At 41.5% G+C, this 22,510-nt stretch overlaps 1 protein-coding gene across 2 annotated transcripts; it reads right to left on the reverse strand.

Moving 5' to 3' along the window:
• Positions 1–1,763: 1,763 nt before the first annotated feature.
• On the reverse strand, positions 1,764–17,607 carry LOC124265693 (sodium-coupled monocarboxylate transporter 2-like). 2 transcript variants are annotated; one of them, XM_046700496.1, is made up of 16 exons: positions 17,256–17,607; positions 16,766–16,834; positions 12,419–12,470; positions 11,711–11,778; positions 10,307–10,387; positions 9,874–9,947; positions 9,593–9,730; positions 7,210–7,345; positions 6,793–6,881; positions 6,416–6,534; positions 6,123–6,193; positions 5,157–5,243; positions 4,437–4,642; positions 4,151–4,263; positions 3,753–3,844; positions 1,764–2,913 (listed from the first exon to the last, which is right to left on the reverse strand). In XM_046700496.1, the coding sequence occupies exons 1-16, from the start codon at positions 17,592–17,594 to the stop codon at positions 2,797–2,799; spliced, it is 1,851 nt and encodes a 616-aa protein (XP_046556452.1). In that variant the 5' UTR covers positions 17,595–17,607; the 3' UTR covers positions 1,764–2,796. The 2 variants fall into 2 exon arrangements, with proteins under 2 accessions (XP_046556452.1, XP_046556453.1); XM_046700497.1 differs by lacking the exons at positions 16,766–16,834; positions 17,256–17,607 and adding an exon at positions 14,033–14,129.
• Between the last annotated feature and the right edge of the window lie 4,903 nt (positions 17,608–22,510).

Here is a 22,510-nt window from a genome sequence, read left to right on the forward strand (position 1 = left end):
TAGTTTAAGGCACAATGTTCTAAAAATACACTAATGCATTTCTCTCAATAATACTATTAGCCCTCAAGGAAGCTACCATATAATTTATTCCAAACAAAATTACGTATCTAAATTACAATATTAAATTAAAAAAGTTCGAATGAATTAATGCAACTTTGCATTAAATCGACTCTCGCGCCCTCTACCAGCCGAACATTACTTCATATGCCCCAATATGCATAATATAGGTTAAAATATTGTCGAAAATGTGTGACATTGTGCCTTTAAATACGCAAACTAAAGAACTTGTCATAATTTGTGTACTGGCCATGTACACTGTTAAGATTCATGTATTCACGCACTCATTTCTTCACTAATGTAGTCATCAATGTCTACCTGAAAATAAAACATTGTGTTCTTGAAGCGAAAATGAATTAACACAATTCCACATTTCTTTCTTGGTTTGAGAATTCAAACATGTAGTTGTATACACATTCGAAGACAGAATCTGTCAAATACTCGTACATAAAACACATATTTTCGCAACAGTTGATGTTCAACATGGTTGTCCCCTAACATGCCTGTGAGCTTGGTTTCATCTAGTACCTAACTCGTAAGTATAACAAAGTCTTTGTTTAGTATAAACATACCCTAATTCTCTTCCCACAGAGGTTACTTGTCATATCTTCCTACGAACCTCTAATACGGCCCTTTCATGGTGCGAGTGTTTGGTTGTGATTGGTTGCAATCAGATTTAGTCGTGCAATCAGCGACGTTGTTTCAAAGGTGATCATTCGCAAGGCCTCGGTAATTTCCGTATGCTTCGGGAAAACTAGAACCTCTTCCCCTGCGCGATGCGCAAACTTTTCTTCTAGACAGAACTCAGTCATGTAAATGCCGGATCAATGGCTTCTCCATAGCCCTCGTTGACAACGGACAACCTTGCCATTAAATATCTTGAGTGTCACATCAACACAAGTGCCCGGCGGAGAAGAGGGATATTTGTGGCCCCATTATTACTTGCATTAGTCAAGTTGGATCTAAGTCGATGTAACACGTGTTCTGATTGGATAGAAAGAAGGGAGATTATTCGTGTTGCGATATTTTCGCCGCTAGGAGATTTTACGAGCACTGTGAAATATGGCCGTATTAGAACAGAGGTTCGTAGGAAGATATGACAAGTAACCTCTGTTGGAAGAGAATGACCCTAAATGTGGAGGCCAAAATGACCAGTAAATATTTTTTGAGCGCATTATGCAAATTTTCAGCGACCAAGGGAGGGCACTCTGATTCAGTGTGTATTTCATGTTTCAGAAATGGAAGTGATCACTTAAGGTTTTTAATCCGTAACACGAAGCAGAGGTTATTCGGTATATGTATACGTCTATCCAAATGAATATTAATAGTGTTGTCGTTTCTTTTATGTTAAGTCAATTCAATGTGTTGGGCGCAAATAGGCCTCTTACTGGCCCACGTCGCCCTAAACCTATAAAACCAACCAACCATGAAGACTGCATTGTCGCCTGCGGTGAAGAATGTTTATGGAACACCCGATGTGTTGAGGTGGTAAAACATGATATGTAACCACTTTAATTTCTGAACATATACATGTACATTTTTTTCTCATATTACGATAAGCAACATTTGTAAACAGTATATTTACTGCAACTTTTATTCTGTTGCAGTCAATCTTCTTCGTCTTCGTCACAGAAAGTATATCAAGCTATAGGATGTATTCAGAACGTGAATGTAGAACCGGATGAATGAAGGAACAAACGAAAGGACAGATGAATTGACTTTATATCAGACGTGGAGCAGAATGTAGCCTATACAAATTACAATGTAAATTGAATTATTGACATTTTCAGCCATTGAGTCAACACTTTCCGCCATTGACCTTCAGCCAGTGCTTAGAGTAAGAAAGAAAATGTTAAAGGAAGGTTTAGCTTCAGAATTTGTGAGCGAAGACGGTGGAAAGAGAACTTGAGAATTAACAGAAAAAGGACGTGTCTACAACCAGGAAATAAAACAACGAAATTTGAATGAATGAGTATGGTTTTACGCCGCTTTTAGCAATATTCCAGCAATATCGGGGCGGAGGACACCAGAAATGGGCTTCACACGTTGCACCCATGTGGGGAATCGAACCCGGGTCTTCGGCGTGACGAGCAAACGCTTTAACCACTAGGCTACCCGGCCACCCCACAAAATTTGAAGTCATGGTTGAGAAGAATAGAACAGTGTTATAGCATTAGTGACAGAAAGCCCAGACAGATAAACTTTGAGAAAATCATATTCAGAATGTTTATCACTGTGGGATGGATGTTTCCAGGAAAGAGATGAATATGCGAAACTCTTATTTGAAGAAGAGAGAGATGAAGATATGAGAAAAGAAGCAGTAGTTCACCATGATAAGATAGCCTATCTAAAGAATGTTGTTGAGGACTGGTTTTGTGATGATCAAGTCAAACAAGAGGACAGTGCATCACAAATATTTGTCGAATATTCTCAGGTAGAAGTTAGTCATGTGTGCAGGGCTGGTAGTCATGTGTCGAAGGTAGGCAGTTATGTGTCAAACACAAATAATTCTAAGCGAATAACCAAAAGAAAGTATCAAGTTGGAAACTCGATTTTATCAAACAGCTATAAGCATTATGTAAAGTTTACAAGGCTATCAACAGCGGCGTACACATTGCAAACTTTAGGTTCAAAGCACAACTATAATATCAATGGATCAACGTTGTATAAGCATATTTTGCATCTTGGTCACCATCAAATGTGTATACTTTCACCATTCCTTTTACAATGTAAACCCCATCATAATCTAATGCTCCATACATGGCCATCCTTCCTATCAGGTTGGCTTTCCGGCTTTGGCGGCATGGAAGAAGTATGAGAGGGGTATTGCTGAGTGGCGGGTTTCTCTTTCCCCTCCTGAAAATATAAGGCTTTGTTGCAGCAGTCATGACGCCTTGCGCATTGAGGAAAACAAAACATGTAATCTATTGCCTTTTGGATCAGGGGAGTTTCCATTCTGTCAGAATGATTTAGACGTTAAAGCTGTCCTTTTGAACACAGCTGTTTACATGCAATATTTAGCCCGTGAAGATCCCATGCGTGTCACAATGGGCGACTAAGTGGATCGGGTGGTCAGGTTCGCTGACTTGGTTGACACGTGTCATCGTTTCCCAATAGATCGATAGTCATCCTGTTTTCTTGTTCAGGCTCGATTAATTACAATCTTGAAAAGCTGGAATATATACGTGGAATATTGCTGAGTGCGGCGTTAAAGAATGAAACAAACATGAAATATTTAATATTATTATAAGAAATGATAAGAACCGCATCATCAATTACTGAGTAGTACGGACCCATATCCTATCCCTTTAGCATTCCCAACTCCCCGGTAGTATACACCCCAAACTAACCCGTGAAGATTCAGGATTGAACTGATCTTCAGTTTCACATGCTTTCTCGCAAGATTCGACTAACGGATTCACGGTTGATACAGTTCAATGCATCCCAACTGCGCTGATCGATGCTCATGTCAGTCTATAGATTATCTGGATATCCTACTATTAACAGGCTACCATCATATAGCTGGAATATGATTATCTACTATCGGATGGGTGGGTTTCTAGGAGTGTAAAACACAAGTAAGTCACGTAAACGCCAGGGAATAGGCAATCTCGGTTCCACTGGATAAATGCGAATTATTGGTGAAATATATAATTATGAATTCAGTTATAAGATTTGAGCACTTGAATACTTACCTCATGAGAGTCTTGATTTCTCACGAAGTTCCAAATTAGTCGGGCAATTGGAATCAGTAGCCTTTCGTCTGTGATTGGAGGGTACATTCTATCTGTAACACAACCAGAATAAGGGCCCGTGAAGGTTCGTGTTAAAATTGGTCTTCGTCAATCTGTGCATCTCCTAAGAGGCGACTATAACGGGATCGGGTGGTCAGGCTCGCTGACCTGGATGATCGGTGATCATGGATTATCTGGTCCAGATTTGATCATTTACAGACCGCCCCCATATAGCTGGCATATTGCTGAGTGCGGTGTTAAACAATAAACCAAACAAACCAGATGAAGGATCACACGTATAGTTAAAACAGCTCCAAAACAGTTACTGTTAAAGTTAATCAAGCTACCCGGCGACTTACACGTTACGAGGCTGATCAGCAGTCCAACGACGAAGGCAGCAAGCCACCCCGTAAAACCGTAGTATTGGTAGGAGATGTCGTAAAATGGATGTCCGTCCTCGGGAATAACGTTGCTGCAAGGTTTAACTAGGTAATTATTTTCAGCAACGCAGTGTCAATACTGATATAATCGTCTAAATGATGCGTTTTACATGTTTTGGATGTGCTGAATAGAAATCTAAATTGTAGTTCTTATTATAGTAATATTATACACTATGAAAACCGCGATGCTTTGGAAAACGGGTACCTGGACGATACCGTCGTTGATGCCACATTCAGCACTGTTGGAGAGGTTGTGGAGATGTTTAGGTCGTTCACGTTGGTCGGATAGAGAACGTCACAGGAGTTGCCAGGTGCTGGGGGAAGGGGTATAGGTTTTAACCCATATAACGCTGCTCCGATGCTTAGCCACATGTTCACTACAAGCGAGGCGACCAGTCCTGATAAGGCTCCCTGAACCAGGAAAAGGCATTGTGCGGCATGGGATAAGTGGATGATAGACATCTTAGTGACAGAACATTTATATATGATACTGTGATAGATGGAGCAAAAACAAAGTCATGTACAGTTGTCCAAAAATTAAACGAAAGCATAATTAACATGTATGTCGGTGTTGCATATATCCAAACGTCTGCACCTCGTTGGTACACATTTCAACAACATTACCAAAACATTATATATACAACATATGATCCTGTATCTATCTATCGCTATGAATACACAATGCCATATAGAAAGTGATCAAATGTAACAGATTATGTCTCGGATTTCACTTTCTCAGTAAAGTACAGATTCGTAAATTTAGTCTCATTTCTCAGTAACTTACAAGCCGTTATCTTTTTCATCGTACGTCATTAAAAGTCACGTATGTCTTACGACTTTGATTGTCCAAGGCAGTTTCAAGTTTTCACTTAAAACTGAAATGATAAGGACTGCTTCATGGTTTAATTTTGAAGATATTACTTACAATCTTATTTGTCCACGGTATTAACGCCCCTAGTGAGAACACACCCAGTACCGGACCACCACAAGCTCCAAGGAAGCCCAATGTGAGCTGAAAAATTAAAGAGAAATCTTGATGTGGCTCAAAGAGTAAATCTTGTGCCCCCGAACTGACAAACATTAGCTGCTAATAGTTAATAGTTGATTTGCTTTTTGTTTGTTAACGTCGCAATTGGCAATATTCCAGCAGTATGTCGGCGCTCTGTAAATAACCAGACAATCCAGTGACTGACGTCATGAACATCATTCCACACGACTGGGACATGCATCAACGAGGTCAGTCTGACCACCCGATCCCGATAGCTGTACATATACATGGGATTGAAAACCAATTCTAGCCTGCATCTTCACGGGGTCGATAACTGATAGGATATCCGCTATATCACTTAATTTTGATATCCATCTGTATAGGGAACATTCCGCTCCATGTATTTGGCTGTTTTATTGTTTATTGTTCAACATCTCCGTCAGCGATATAGTCCAATCTAGTGCCTGATCGATACCGTCAGCGATATAGTCCAATCTAGAGCCTGATCGATACCGTCAGCGATATAGTCCAATCTAGGGCCTGATCGATACTGTCAGCGATAACGTGTAAAAGCACAATTTGATAGTCTTGCAAAACGACAAACGTTTGCATACTAGTATAATGAGAGATGATCCAACTTGTTTTAACATAATTAGAATAATTTAAGCATACATTTGGTATAACTATCATTTCCTGATTCTAAATAAACACAACAAAATTTCAACTAAAATTTTAATCAGTAAACAATCAACAATACCTATCACTGTTTATATGACACGCTTGTTTTACATGAGGATTTGTGAAAACAAAACGTCAAAATTAGATAATTCAGGACGGTGGACCATAATTGTTTGATACTATATATTCTTGACCGAGTTTGAAAATCACTTTTACAAAATTCACCTGAATCAAGGTTCCAGGTAAGGTCCGCGCCAGGAAAGCCAAGCCAATACACAAACCGCCATAAAACCACACTGCAATATACAAGTATAAAACATCACATTCCAGTAATCATAGAGTGTAGTAGATTAAGTAGAAGCCTTGTGGAGTATGCTCAACAGATAACAAATATTTGATTTTATTAATACAGAAGTACTGATGTCAAAACGGATTAATGACCAGAATGCGGTTTGGGTATGATGCTTGTTCATACATAGTGTAAGCTGGTTGACGGTTTGCGGTTTGACAAATCATACCTGCTACTTTTGCAACAAACAATTTCACAGACTCCTTGGTTTTGCACCGCTCAAAAGGCCACTTCAGAATGTCCTCAACAGTGTTTGCGGCAAGACCATTGGTAACAGACGATAAGGTGCTAAATAAACCACAAACAGATATTGGTGCTATTACAGATGTAATATTGCCAGGGATTTTCAGTTAAAACGTAAACATTGTGTAGATGTGTAGTTTCTTTACTGTTTATTATACATTTCTTACCGCCTGGCATTGCAGTACACGGATATAACTTTTACTAGAGTTTTCTAATACGGATTTCATTTTGTACCATAACATAAACCTGATCTTGTGCTGAACTTTCACATTAAACAGTTATATGTGTTCCTGCAGGACGTACCTCAGTGCAGCGCTGAATATCGTGGCCAGGTACAAGCCAGGCATGCCTGGCAGATCTTTAAACAATTCCAGCACAACGAAGGGCATCAGCTGAAATATGGTAGTAAGTTACGAATCAACAAAGTGTCCCTGAAGAACTGTTGGTGCAAATCCAAAGGCTTTAACATTGGACTACAATTGTCATTCACGACGGACAGATAATCGGTTATTTCGCGCTTTTTGTAGGTTGGTTATTCTGAGAGAGAAATGAAGAACAATGTTTGAAATGTCCATATTTCAAACAACTGCTTTGATTATTCGTGTTACTGTACACATATATGCACAAGAATGTATATTCTGAAGCATAACCTTGCTTTCTGCATAAAGTTCTCTAGCAGCTACACGTCAGTAGTAAACACTTGTATCATAAAACCCTTACCTGGTTTCTGTTGGTGAGGATACCAGCCTTGAAGGGGTCACACCCTGTGGCAGCAAAGTAGCTGTAGGCCAGTACACCCATGAAGCACACACAGGTTATGTAGACGGCAACCAGAAGCATGTTGCCTATGTACGCGCTGTGGGTAAAATATCCATGGGCTACTTGTCATTTCTGTGCAGTAGAATGCAGTACGATTGTAATGTCCTAATCATCCTCTATCATCTGCCTGACCAGAGTACAATAAACGTAACAAAAGTAACATATGAAACGAAAGGATTACCGAAAATGTGATTACACCGAGTATTTGCTAAAAGGACAAGCTCCATATAATTTTTATTGATATGGAACATTATTGGATGTTTAGCAAGGCACACATAAAATGACAGAGGACAAAGAGGCGTGGATGAACACTGAAAAATGCTGGAATTGTGTAGCACGATAACACAACGAAGGATGAAAGGTTTTAACAGTGTTCTTTAATTACGACGTTATATCTATAACAGTCAAAAGTGACAACAAACAGGGTGTGGTGGAGACACTGAAAGAGGCTAGGCACTTCCCAGGCTCTGACCCATTCTCTTCCCACAGAGGTTACTTGTCATATCTTCCTACGAACCTCTGTTCTAATACGGCCATATTTCCCGGTTCTCGTAAAATCCCCTAGCGGCAAAAGATCGCAAGACGAATTATCTCCCTTCTTTCTATCCAATCAGAACACTTGTTACATCGACTTAGATTCAACTTGACTAACACAAGCAAATGTGGGGCCACAAATACCCCCCATCTGCCGGGGACTTGTGTTGATGTTACACACAAGACGTTTAATGGCTAGCTTGTCCGTTGTCAACGAGGGCGATGGAGACGCCACTGATCCGCCATAACATGACTGAGTTCTGTCTAGAAGAAACGTTTGCGCATCGCGCAGGGGAAGAAGTTTAGTTTTCTCGAAGCATACGGAAATTACCGAGGCCTTGCGAATGATCACTTTTGAAACAACGTCGCTGACTGCACAACTAAATCTGATTGCCTCCAATCACGAGTCTTGAACGCTCACACCATGAAAGGGCCATATTAGAACAGAGGTTACGTAGGAAGATATGACCGGAGTAAATTCTGTGGGAAGAGAATGGCTCTGACCAGGTATAACCAGAGTTGTTCTTCGGACGTCTCTTCTCAATTAGTCAGTCATTAGTGGCGACCTTTACCATCATGTCCTTATCTGGTCAATTTGCCATAAACATCACAAGCTCTTGACCAGCTCTGACCGAATTGTGTCTTCCATGGGAACCAAGCCTGCTTGTCTACACAGCCTCCAACCATAGTGTTACAATTGATAATAATATATACCTTCAAAGAGGAGGACATCGACAGAACCGCCTACCTGGCCAAACATCATACTATAAGTCTATGAAACATTAATGAGGCTCCTTAAACCACGAGAGTATGGTGCAATAGGTTACAGCGAATCAATATAGAACAAACTTTATGGATAACAACTTCTTTTTATTCGTGAGTGCGACGTTTCGATACAGATTCTTGTACCGTTGTCAAGCGAATCAGTCCTGCGGGGCAGACGCGAAATATCCCGTTACTTTCATACTATCTGATGACATCATATTCAACATTGATTGATTAATTTTTGTTCAACGCCGCATTCAACAATATCCCAGCTGTATGGCGGCGGTCTGTAAACAAAAACAGTCACACAACCTATACCTGTTCAAAATATATATAATTGCCAGTAGTGCACGTTTAGATGCCGGCGACATGATCTTCTAATGTCATCTTGCCTTTTCTTCGATAGTAGAGATTTTTAATGCCGCGAACATCACATGCATGACACTAATGCGTATCATGTATGTTATTATGACTTTACTTCAGATTTTTGTCTACACCATTTTAGTGTCATGAAATGGTCAATACACACCTTAAAAGAGACGTCCTCTTCACTCCAATTAAGATAAGCCAAACATAAGCAGCTTCTCTACATAGAATACTTTCTGCTCTAGGTGTCTTGCACACTTGTGGCCTGGCACAACACTACAGTTATAATTGGCGACTTAACTGGATCTGGCAGTAAGTCTTTGGGACTTGCTTGATGACATATTACTTGCGCAAACAATGGAGCAAGACACAAGAAAATAATTAAAATGTGCAATTTTTGTAAAGCACATACTTACAAAATTTCCAATTTTACATAATTTTGTAAAATTCATATCCACAAAGCATATAAATTTTCCTTTTCCAGTGGGTCCCTTTTTTAATATCTATTTGATGCAAAAGTAAAAATAAATTTGGAATTCGAATGACAGACTACCTCATCGATACCAGTTACAAGTGACACAAGCATAATGTAAAACACAATCGATTTAGAGAAACTTACATCCTTGCCCTAGTTATAGTTGGTAAAGCACAAATCCTTTGAATCGCTGATTGGTCGAATGAGTAAGCGCAGAATGTGAAGGTCCCTCCTATAGCTAGCGCCCAGAAGGAATGACGTTCTCGAGGGTCGAAGTCAAAACTGCAGACAAAGTAGAGACAGTTGAAACCATGACCTTTATTTCTGTATAGTGGTGAGAGGAGATGAAAAGCCAGATTCACCAAGACATTAGTGACAAGAGATGAATGTCGCCCGTGTCGCCATGTAAGTGACAAGATACTTACTTGCCTGGTGTTATCCTTCCGCCCTCTTTGGCCAACTCCAGCGATTTCTCCAAGCCGCCTGTATCACCAATACACTAAGAAGATAGTCGAATTATGACGCATGTAGCTGTTCATACTCTGCACACTATATGTAATGGGTTTGTATTAAATGTGTGTAAAGATAGTTAATGGTCAATGCAGAGACATGTAAGGTATCGAAGCAGTGAAATAAACTTAGTCTATCCGACGGAACAGACTCAACTGAGCACAAAAGGCAGAACAGTTTTGTAAATATTTATCACAATTATGTTTTTACCCTAACGATTTAGTATTTTGGAGAACGTTTTGAGCATAGTATTATTCAGAAAGTTTCTAATTTTTCCATCGCTTACAGTTTTCAAGTGGAACTTGCTTTTGTCCGTCAGTGTATGTATTTTGCAGGACAATGGCTTACCTTGACTAGAATAGCTATCACACCAACGATGATGATAGCTGTCTGAAATACATCAGCCACGACAACACCCCGGATCCCTCCCTACAAACAGGATACAATTATACAGCTTGTTCAGCTTGACCTGAGCTACTTTAAATATGCATGACCCGTTAACTTCATTAAATAGGGGAGCAGAGAATGTTATTAATGTTGCGTTCGTGCGAAGCATGCATACATGGATTCGTTATAGAACCTGTCCCGGAAAACAACACTTCTGAAAAAAAACAATCATTTTATGTTTTAACTTAATTGTTTATATTGTTTATTATGCTATCAATTTTGGTTTGCTAACTTTACAAAGTACAGGCATCAATTACTTTCACAATCCGATTCACTCTCGCTATCACTCTCTACACCCAGTTCAATTATCACTTTTTCTATTTTTTATGTTCAACTGCAATATTTCTGTCCCAGTAGTTAGGACATTGCTGACGATTTCTCGACACTGAGAAGTCAAACGGCGACCTCGTCTCGGCTGTTCGGACATGTTGACAATCAGCTGACAAAAGTACACCCCTTCACAATAATAGACCCAACCAGTTGTCACACGGTCACGCAATACATTAGTATTCACTTGACCAGGTCAAGCTGAACAAGCTGTAGCGACTGTAACATACTGCTCACCGTAACACTCTAACAGTACATTACACTCTTTGATGTAATTATGTTAATCTGTAACATGCATGATAATACGCAGACGAATAAGAATAAGAAGAATCATGTATTTTAGAAAAAAAGATTGTACATACTTTTTAGTTTTTTCCTTGCATTAGACTGATTGTACAAGTCCCAACATAAGTCCCAACACTAGAACCACAGACAGTGATCCGTGATCATATGGCATTTGTATGGTGGCTGATTAGAGCCATCCTCTCGTCTCATGATATCGCTTTCTCGCCTCCGAATTTTAAGGCGAGAAAGCAGTGGCCCTAATGAGCCACCTTACATTTGTTGTCAGTCTCGGCTGTGTCTTTGTTTAGTAATCGTCTTTTGCATTTGTAAACAAATAGCAGCAGCCTGTTGCCTGCAGACCTCACACCATAGAACTGAAGAGTATATTATCTCTCTGGTGTTGGGGTCTGGCGGTTCACATGACAAACAGAAATGCCTTGTGACCAAATCTATCCCGAACTCTAAGCGGGTGTAACATCGTTGTATACGTGGCATATGCCTTGAGTGAGTGAGTATGGTTTTATGCAGCTTTTAGCAATATTCCAGCAATATCACCAGAAATGGGCTTCACACTTTGTACCCCTGTGGGGAAGCGGACGCTTTAACCATTAGGCTACCCAAACCCCAACCCCACCCCACCCCACCCCACACCACCCCACCCACCCCGGTACATTGTATATGTATTGTACTTACAATGGAAGTGTAGATGATCCCCACCAGTCCTACTATGACGACAGACACCCAGAAAGGGAGACCAGTAGCTGAAAATGTATGCCTGGGTTTGGTTTTCAACTGCATTTCAGTTTAATGGTGGTTCAACATAATTGTCTTATATATATTTGCGTGAGCTCTTGGCACAGATATCCACTTTCAAAATATTTAAACATATTCCCTTGTGTGTAGCATATTTACTATCAATTAGTATGTTATGTTCTACCCTATAATAACGTATTCAATACCGAGACAGATATGGTAATACCAATTCTACGTTAAGTAGAGGAAGAACCAACTCATTGTGAAAAGCATTCTTAAAATCCTGTTTGTCTTTCCTCAATAACATTTCCAACATACTGGGTTTTATTGGTATGTTGTTGGACGGGGCACTCAGCAATACTCCAGCTATATGGCGGCGGTCTGTAAATAATCTGGACCAGACAATCCAGTGATTGACATCATGATCAAAGATCAATTGGGATGCGATGACATGTGTCAACCAAGTCAGCGAGCCTGACCACCCGATCCCGTTAGTCGCCTCTGACGACAAGCATGGGTTACTGAAGACCAATTCTAACCCGGATCTTCACGGGTGCCCAATACACTGACAGCCGTGCCTCATGAATGAAACTGAAACACATTATTTGTAACTAGGCATCAGACTGCTATTATCACAAATAATATTACCTGTCTGTATAGATAATGAAGGCGAGAGCAACATTACAGCCGTGAATAATATCTGAAACAGAGAAATGTGAAGACGCGCTTCGAATGATATATTTGTGGTTTAATCTGAATAATAAGACATTGTAGATATCGTAAAGCTTGAAATAAGATATATATTGGGCTTCCAACGACCTTATAAGTAACAAGTTACCAGAGCATGAAGTGCCATCACCATTAAAATGTTTTACAAAAGTAGAGCTTCTGCCTCTCGATATTTTTATGAGTACATATTTATTGACAAACGTTGAAGACAGGTCTGGAAAATAATGTTTTAATGTGTAATTTTCAGCTGCTTGTTGTAATTAAGTTTTGACACCTTAAACATTGTCATTGGAGGAGTTTATCTCTTCACAAGTCCATGATTCATTTATAGCCAAGACTGGGGCATCGGTCAAAAGTAGTTCTTATGCAAAATAGCGAAATTTACATGATGTCATGTCTATTTCTTTTCCTTGGCTGCCATTGGTTGAAGATACACATTTTTCATTGGAAGATGATATTAGCTGCAACAGGAAAGACATACTGCCTTTCTCCCAACCTCGCATGGTGGCGTAAAGGTTACTAGTGGACGGGGATTGAATTGGTGAATTACAGGTTAGTTACACTTGGGTTTTTATAAAAAGGGATACAGTACAACAATATGTTTGATTATTGAGCATTCAGTTAGCTGAAGTCATGCATTTGGTGGTAGTATAACTGTTCTAATATTCATACATAAGAGTATCCAGAGGAGAGGTTTTGAAAGTTTTAATTCATGAGCACCTAATCCGTTTCAGTTCACTTAAGTACATTCGAAGACGATGAAATCAATTTTAAGTTAGATAGTAGGAAATGGGTAATTTGAACGTACAGATCATAGGCGTACCGGGGGTAGGGGGTCAGGTGTGCGCACAATCCCACCCCTACCCATTTGTCCTGACAATGACAATGACAATATAGATGGAGATCTGCTGCTGGGTCTCTTTCCTGTAATAACGATCTAACCGGTTGGAAACAATAATAACGACAACAAAGGCTGACTCAATGGGACATTTAAACTACTGCGAGGAAAGAACAATGAATTGTAAATGTGAGCGTACACCAAGTCTCGGCTATCTCTCTAAACAGATACGTTTTACCGTAAATGATTAAATAGCTCTGAAAATTATTTGACTGGGCCACGAAAACTTAGTGATGTTAGCATGTGGTCGCAAAAGGAGTTAGCTTATCCTGCCTTTCCAGTTGCACCTGCCAACACCTCACCTATCATATTGCAGCCTTTCGTGGTTCAGTAACATTATAATGACGTCCTATTTGAAAAGATCCTCCTCGTGTTAAAAGACAGTTGAACCTGGCTGACGCTCTCTCAAGTATTTGGTTTCATGTCGCTCTCTCAAGTGTTTGGTTTCATGTCGAGTTTGTCAGACCTTGAAACACTAAATAAAGTAGTCTGTATGAGAAGGCCGGGGTTCAGCTGGCGAACAGCCTGACCTTGTACCAATTCAATGAAGAATATAACGTCATTGGTTGGGTTTGAATATTTTACAAAATATGTCACGTCATTCTCGGTCAGACATCAGAAAACGTTTGCCTTACCTTCTCTGATGAGCTCATGAACAACATTTCAGTAAAATAAACGCCGTCGGCATTTCCCTTGGTGTGAATGGTAGACGAAAACCTCAACGCAAACCAGACAGGGATTTGGGAAGGAGATGTGATATTTTGCATATCTCGTATGCATGACTAGATATTTTTCCTATTAAATTTAAGAGGCTTTTTCAAGAAAACCGACATCCTACAATGCATGATTTGTGGCAGTCATTGTCTTTTTCCTAGAAGAAGTATACTCTCCCAAAAAAGAAACGCATCATGAAAATAGCAATTTCATGTAGCAATGAATTAAAACGTGATTCATTTTACAAAAGGTTTTGCTCTGTTTATGAGTCCTATGGTGTTTATGTTTTGAAACATCACAACAAAACGCACTATCCTTAAAATGCCCGTATTTAACAGCATGATTTTCAATTTCGGCGTGTAGTGTCACAGAATACACAATTCACATGCAATGCACGTGAAAGTTGGGGATCAGATAGTCTCAATGATGGGTATAAAAGGTTGATCGCTTTCTGTCGAATATTCACTGTATTTGGAATATTGTTGACGAACGCAAAATGCCACGTCTAAGTGAAGCCAACCGTCATATCGCCATTGGTTTGCTTGAAGCTGACCAGTCTCAACGTGCAGTTGCCCGACGTATGAATGTTCACCAAAGCACCTTTTCACGGTTCTGGGAGAGATATCGCCGGCAGAATTCGTTAGCAGATGCCCCTCGTAGTGGGCGACCTCGAGCGACCACTGCGGCGCAGGATCGCTACATCCGGGTACATCACCTGAGTCATCGAACAGCTACGGCGACCAGTACCGCTCGACAAATACCCGGATTGAGGAGGCTTTCTGCACAGACCGTCAGGAACAGGTTGAGAGAGGCTGGTTTACGTGCCAGAAGACCTTATTTTGGCCCTGTGCTTCGACAACAACATCGTCGACATCGAGTTCACTGGTGCACCAACGTTCAGGCCTGGAACCTACCGAATTGGCGTAGAATGTGGTTCAGTGATGAATCACGATTTCTATTGGAACGACGCGATTGAAGAATGCGGGTGCACAGACGTCGACGTGAACGTTTCGCCCACGCTTGCGTTCCCCAGGTGGACAGATTCGGCCGGGACAGTGTTTGATGTGGGGAGCGATCACCTGCCGTAGGAGAAGAGATTTGGTAATGATCCAGGGCAACCTGACAGCTCAACGGTACTGTGACGAAATCATACGCCCACACCTCCTTCCAATCATTGACCGCCAGAGGAAGTTGTTTCAACAGGACAATGCCAGGCCCCACACAGCACGTCACACTAGAGACTTCCTCCAGAACCACAACATCAATGTGCTCCCCTGGCCCTCAAGATCACCGGACTTAAACCCGATCGAACATATGTGGGATGCCCTGGACAGACGGGTGCGACGCCCTAACCCTCAGCCCCAGACACTTCAGCAACTCGCACAGGCACTACAGGCAGAGTGGGCTGCGATTGGGCAACACGAGATTCTGAGACTTAATCGTTCGATGTCGAGGCGATGCCGTGCAGTTCTGGATGCCCACGGTGGTCACACGAGGTATTGACTTCAGCGCCACCACACGTCTCCATGTGACACTCAAACTGACTTTCCTCGAGTTGGTGCCAAAGACGGATAAGTCTTCATTCCCAGTGTGCAATTTCGCTATATTTCATTGACTCATAAAGCCTACAAGATGTTTCAAAATATACATAAAAATACAGTTGAAATTCCTATATGCGTTTCTTTTTGGGGAGAGTATATATCTTCCAGAAAAAAAACCTGACCATTCGATTATGTCCAACACTATGTTCCGAAATCTAATTAGTCTAAATCTAAACTCAAATCATGCAATATCTTCAAATGGGTTTTTTTTGGGGGGCGGTGGGGTAACCTAGTGGTTAACGCGTTGGCTCGTCACGCCGAAGACCCGGGTTCGAATCCCCACATGGGTACAATGTGTGAAGCCCATTTCTGGTGTCCCCCGCCGTGATGTTGCTGGAATATTGCTAAAAGCGGCGTAAAACCAAACTCAGTCAGTCAGTCAGTCAAATGTTTTTTACATCTGATTCAGTTATTAGTGGTAATTATTTTGAGGTTAAGTATTATGATGGCAATATTATTCAAACCCGTACATGTCACCGTTTCTTGCCGATTAGTTGTTGCTTAACTGTGCTAAGTCATTACATGTCGTAAACAGGTTATAAATAACCATCCAAATAAAAACACCTTCAGTCATGCGTGATGATGAATATTTGTATACTTGTGTCACCATGCCCCTGCGAGCGTATTACAAGTCTTCGGCCTTGACTTCCACATCTGCGTATAATTCACACAACGTGTACGATATTCATAAATAATAATTAAATAATATCTGTTTGTTTCAAACGTTTGTCAATTTGAGGGAAATTTGACTTATCCATGTTACATATGTGTATACATGCGAGATCGATTGAGTGAGTAAGTTCTGTTTTACGCTGCCTTTTAGCAGTATTCTACCAATATCACAGTGGAGGTACACCAGAAATTGCCTTCACACGCTGTACCCATGTGGGGAATCGAACTCGGATCTTCGAGGTGACGGGCGAATGCTTTAACCACTGGGTTACCGCACCACCCCAATCAAAGGTCAAACATACATATACGAGGGTTCACAAACAGGAGTCCAGGTGATTGAGGGCACAAGTCCCGCCTTGAGTGGTACTAGTTTCGACTCACCTTTTGAAGCATGCCAACCAAAGTGACCAGGAGACGCAGGGTGGGGGACCCAAAACGAAGCTGGAAGTACTGCAGAGAGAAAGAACGCAGTCTTATATTTGAGGTGCAAAATGAACCTACAAGAACTTTCAATTTAAAACTTTAATATTTAACAAAATATGTTTACTACAACCGTCTGTTGGGTCTTATTTTCCTTTCTGTTTCTTAAACCCGTGAAGATCCGGGTTAGAATTGGTTTTCAGGAACCAATGCTTGTCGTAAGAGGCGACCAACGGGATGGGGTGGTCAGCTTGGTTGGCGCATGTCATCGTATCCCAATTCCATTATATCGATGTTCATGCTGTTGATGACAGGATTGTCTGGTCCAGGCTCGATAATTTACAGACCGCCGCCATATAGCTGGAATATTGCTGAGTGCGACGTTAAACAACAAACAAACTTGGCAAGATAGTGTACAATAAGCGTTATGTACGTTTTACCAACATCTCACCTCATACATGCTCGTGACTTGGAGGGCGTGCATTACTGGGACAACGGTGATCAAGGCGATGGGATACGAAACAGATGTAGACACCACAAACAGAAAAAATCCGACCCAGTTGTGAACGTCTCTGCCGGTATTCCTATTAGCGACGTTGCCGACATGAACGTCACAAAAGCGACAACATGACAGGGAACGGATGAAGACTTCTCCCTCCAAGCAGATATTCCTCTTTGGTGTTGTTCTTTCTCCCCATATGGCCAGGTAAGCCCCTATACCCAATGGCACTGCCAACGTTGCAGCAATCACGACGTAGTCGTACACTGACAATGTCGTCGTGGTCGCCATCTTGAAAGACGTGAATGAAGGTGAGACGAGCGACCAGACACCCAGAATCAGCTCAGTTTATTCATGTGGCAGGGTAGATGGGTAGTAACTATAGGGTCTCTTGAATTACTTGTAGGGTAGGCGGGTTGTAATGGAAGATGAAAAACTGTCCCGAAATACTTTATGTCAGCAAGGTTTCAGTGTTAGCCTTAAAACTGGAACAGGGGGTGTAGCGTCAATTCCTTGTGTGTAAGGGGGTGACATGGTATTTGTCACGCGTGTGGAGCCGTCCTTGGTGTTAAGAATATAGTGTTAAACACATGTAATTCACATGATGTGTGGGGAAGGGAAGATGAGATGTTAGTGGTATGTCTGGTATTCGTAGAGTATGTTTTTCTTTTATTTGTTTTTTACGCCGCAATATTTCAGCTTTATGAGTCTGGACCAGGCAATCTTGTGATCTACAGTATGAGCATCGATCTACGCAATTGGAATACGATGAAATGTGTGAACCAAGTCAGCGAACCTGACCACCCTGTACCGTTAGACGCCTCTTACGACAAGCATGGGTTGCTGAAGACCAATTCTCATGGGTATAGTAGGGAGATGAGATGTCAGCATGTGGTGTCACATGGTCAGAATCAATCTCCCAATGACAATTTGGACGACATCACCAGGAATATGTGCCAATCGTCTACATGGAAAAAGTTGAGGTCTCTGTGCTCATGAATACTCTAACAAGTAACCATATGTGTCAGAAATATGATTCAACGCCGACCAGTCCTTGTTTAATTCTCTCAATACAGATGGCCAGCATGGTCTCTTAACTTTGGTATGTCGAGAACCATCAACCTTCTGACGGTAGGGTAGCCCAGCGGTTAACGCATTCGCTCGTCACGCCTAACTTAGGTTCGATTGCCAAGATGGATATAATGCGTCACGCCCATTTCTGTTGTCCCCCGCTTTGATAATTCTGTAAGATTGTTAAAAGCGGTGTAAAACCCAACTCATTCTCCTACCAATCTTCCGCATTTGCGGCAGATCCATTACACCACAGAGGGGAATGTGAGTGTTCAGGAGGTGATACTATACTGACAATATGTAGTTGTCCCACTGTCGTATAGCACAGGGACATTGACCGCTGACGAAATACTTGAAATGTGACATGACATTTTCAGCCCGAACAGACAGCCCAGGAGGCATTCACCTCGCAGTGAGGATCAACCTGCAAGCATCCAATATCACCACAAGTGTATCTTTCCGAAAACAACATCTGATGCTTTCTGTTTTTAGATACAAATTAGTCGACCGTGGATGATTTATGATGTTTACATTCGAAACTTTAAAGCGGGCAAGCAAAAACGAGTCATATAATGTTTTACATCTATTCACAAGATGGTAGAGAAAAGAATATCGACAATTAACAACAAGACCGTAGAACAGCGTGATTTATGTTTAAATAACCGACTGCAACAGTTCCTGTATATTCATTTACTTACTCCACACATACGAACCCCGTACAACATTGTTCAATATCATAGTATCAGTCCAGTCACGAATTGTCATCAGTGTTTACAGCATGGAGCCAGTCTAAACAGCCTAAAACATAGTATCAGTCCAGCCAGTCTACAGCATGGAGCCAGTCTAAACAGCCTAAAACAGAGGATCAGTCCAGACAGCCTACAGCATGGAGTCGGTCCAAACAGCCTAAAACATAGTATCAGTCCAAACAGCCCACAGCATGGATTCAGTCCAATCAGCCTAAAACATAGTATCAGTCCAGACAGACTACAGCATGGAGCCAGTCTAAACAGCCTAAAACAGAGGATCAGTCCAGACAGCCTACAGCATGGATTCAGTCCAAACAGCCTTAAACATAGTATCAGTCCAGCCAGTCTACAGCATGGAGACAGTCCAAATACCCTAAAACATAGTATCAGTCCAGACAGACTACAGCATGGAGTCGGTCCATATATCCTAAAACATAGTATCAGTCCAGACAGTCTACAGCATGGACACTATCCAAACAGCCTAAAACATAGTATCAGTCCAGACAGTCTACAGCATGGAGACGGTCCATATATCCTAAAACATAGTATCAGTCCAGACAGACTACAGCATGGATTCAGTCCAAACAGCCTAAAACATAGTATCAGTCCAGACAGTCTACAGCATGGAGACGGTCATATATCCTAAAACATAGTATCAGTCCAGACAGACTACAGCATGGATTCAGTCCAAACAGCCTAAAACATAGTATCAGTCCAGACAGTCTACAGCATGGAGTCAGTCCAAACAGCCTAAAACATAGTATCAGTCCAGACAGACTACAGCATGGAGTCAGTCCAAACAGCCTAAAACATAGTAACAGTCCAGCCAGTCTACAGCATGGAGTCGGTCCATATATCCTAAAACATAGTATCAGTGCAGACAGACTACAGCATGGAGTCGGTCCATATACCCTTATACCCTAAAACATAGTATCAGTCCAGACAGCCTACAGCATGAAGTCAGTCCATATAGCTATATGTCCATATGTTAATCCCTTCTGACGACAATCATGAGTTGCTGAAGACCAATTCGAACTCGGATATTTACGCGTCAAAGATATATGGAAACCTAAGAGACATTTTCATGAATATAAGCCAAAGTCAGCTTCATGGTACAGAAGTCCGTGTTTGATTGTAGGTAATTCCCAGGGCTTAAAGTGCAAAAGATAATTAACACAATTTATGTCGTCAGCTGCAGCTGGTCTCTACATCTCTGTATCTTACTACGGGAATTGCAAACAACACAAATTCATATCATCAAGTTACATGTAACCACTATCTGCTATTCAATACACTTATATCCATTACTCTAGACACAGACAGACCTGATAAAAAACCTTGTTTTCTTGTGTCCATGAAGCAGTACCCTATCACCCGACCTGACTTGTCTGTCTTGGAGACCCAGACATATAAAGAAAAGAAGAATACCTGTAATGCAAGGCTAGGATGGTTTAGCAAGTGTCGGTGTCCTCAGTTACGTCAAACAAACTCCTAGCTTCTTACGTACATCAAAGAGATTCTTATGTAATCCTAGAAGGGACATTGTCGCATTGTTGCACTTTTGTCAAATGTGCCATTTTTTTTGCCTGTTTTATGAGGGCGACAACGCCACAATGTCTAGGATTCCATAGATTCCTTGTATTATTTTCAGTTTTGAAACTCAAGTAAGGACTACATCACGGCATTCAAGCCAATATGCCTTGATAACCATTTGTTGGGATAGCGTAAGTTGAGGGTTTGCTCACATTTAATACCTGACAATCTGAACAGAATTTAGAAGGAGTCCACGAAGGATTTGCGTATCTTCTGTTTCGAAGGTATAACTAACAATTATGATAAGAGGATAACTCGGGCCGGCAGTTTTCGGGCTGTTTGCTACTATTCCAGTCAATAATGTTGAGGTGAATTAATGGTTTAACTACCAAATGTTTATAAACGAATAAACCTACAGAACGACGCGAAATATATATGCGGACTGTAGTAATGTAACTATTAACGTGACTGAATTGATACGTAATGCTCCCTTAAATACCGGATGGAAACAACTGCTCCATGTGTATCCCAATGCATGATGGGACTATTACGTCATCGGGCCATGTGCTTCCCGCCCAAGTATGTATGCTCCAGCCGACCGCAATAAAGCTGCTGCTCTCCAAGTCGTGTCATGTGCTTTTGGGGAATGTTAGTCACGATACCACACGGACTTATAGCTATGGAACGCCTGAGTGATTGCAGGATAATTATTTTCACGAGTTCTTAAGATACATTCTCCCAATCTGAATATTATGCAAACATTGATTACAATGCATAGTTTTGGACGAAAGAAATATTTGTTGTATAATTTTTATTTTAATCGTGAGTAGCATATGGTGGTAAAATGGCATATATACTCTCCCAAAAAGAAACGCATATAGGAATTTCAACTGTATTTTTATGTTTATTTTGAAACATCTTGTAGGCTTTATGAGTCAATGAAATATAGCGAAGTTGCACACTGGGAATGCAGACTTATCCGTCTTTGGCAACACCTCAAGGAAAGTCAGTTTGAGTGTCACATGGAGACGTGTGGTGGCGCTGAAGTCAATACCTCGTGTGACCACCGTGGGCATCCAGAACTGCACGGCATCGCCTCGACATCGAACGAATATGTCTCAGAATCTCGTGTTGCCCAATCGCAGCCCACTCTGCCTGTAGTGCCTGTGCGAGTTGCTGAAGTGTCTTGGGCTGAGGGTTAGGGCGTCGCACCCGTCTGTCCAGGGCATCCCACAGATGTTCGATCGGGTTTAAGTCCGGTGATCTTGAGGGCCAGGGGAGCACATTGATGTTGTGGATCTGGAGGAAGTCTCTAGTGTGACGTGCTGTGGGGCCTGGCATTGTCCTGTTGAAACAACTCCCTCTGGCGATCAATGATTGGAAAGAAGTGTGGGCGTAGGATTTCGACACAGTACCGTTGAGCTGTCAGGTTGCCCTGGATCATCACCAAATCACTTCTCCTACTGCAGGTGATCGCTCCCCATATCATAGCATTGCCCCGGTCGAATCTGTCCACCTGGGGAACGCAAGCGTCGGAGAAACGTTCACGTCGACGTCTGTACACCCGCATTCTTCAATCGCGTCGTTCCAATACAAATCGTGATTCATCACTGAACCAGATTCTACGCCAATTCGGTAGGTTCCAGGCCTGAACGTTGGTGCACCAGTGAACTCGATGTCGACGATGTTGTTGTCGAAGCACAGGGCCAAAATAAGGTCTTCTGGCACGTAAACCAGCCTCTCTCAACCTGTTCCTGACGGTCTGTGCAGAAAGCCTCCTCAATCCGTGTATTTGTCGAGCGGTACTGGTCGCCGTAGCTGTTCGATGACTCAGATGATGTACCCGGATGTAGC

Source organism: Haliotis rubra, unplaced genomic scaffold (assembly GCF_003918875.1).
Source record: "Haliotis rubra isolate DU_JTF1 unplaced genomic scaffold, ASM391887v1 Scf99, whole genome shotgun sequence".
NCBI lineage: Eukaryota > Metazoa > Mollusca > Gastropoda > Lepetellida > Haliotidae > Haliotis > Haliotis rubra.

Bases quoted from the DNA above. Each gene is read 5' to 3' on its own strand.
- LOC124265693 (XM_046700496.1), bottom strand. From the start codon at position 17,594: ATGGCGACCACGACGACATTGTCAGTGTACGACTACGTCGTGATTGCT. The intron at 10,388-11,710 runs GTAAGTACAATA...TCCTGTTTGTAG, and splicing joins GGATCATCTACACTTCCATT to GGAGGGATCCGGGGTGTTGT. The intron at 7,346-9,592 runs GTAAGTTTCTCT...TTTTACCCACAG, and splicing joins ACTATAACTAGGGCAAGGAT to CGCGTACATAGGCAACATGC.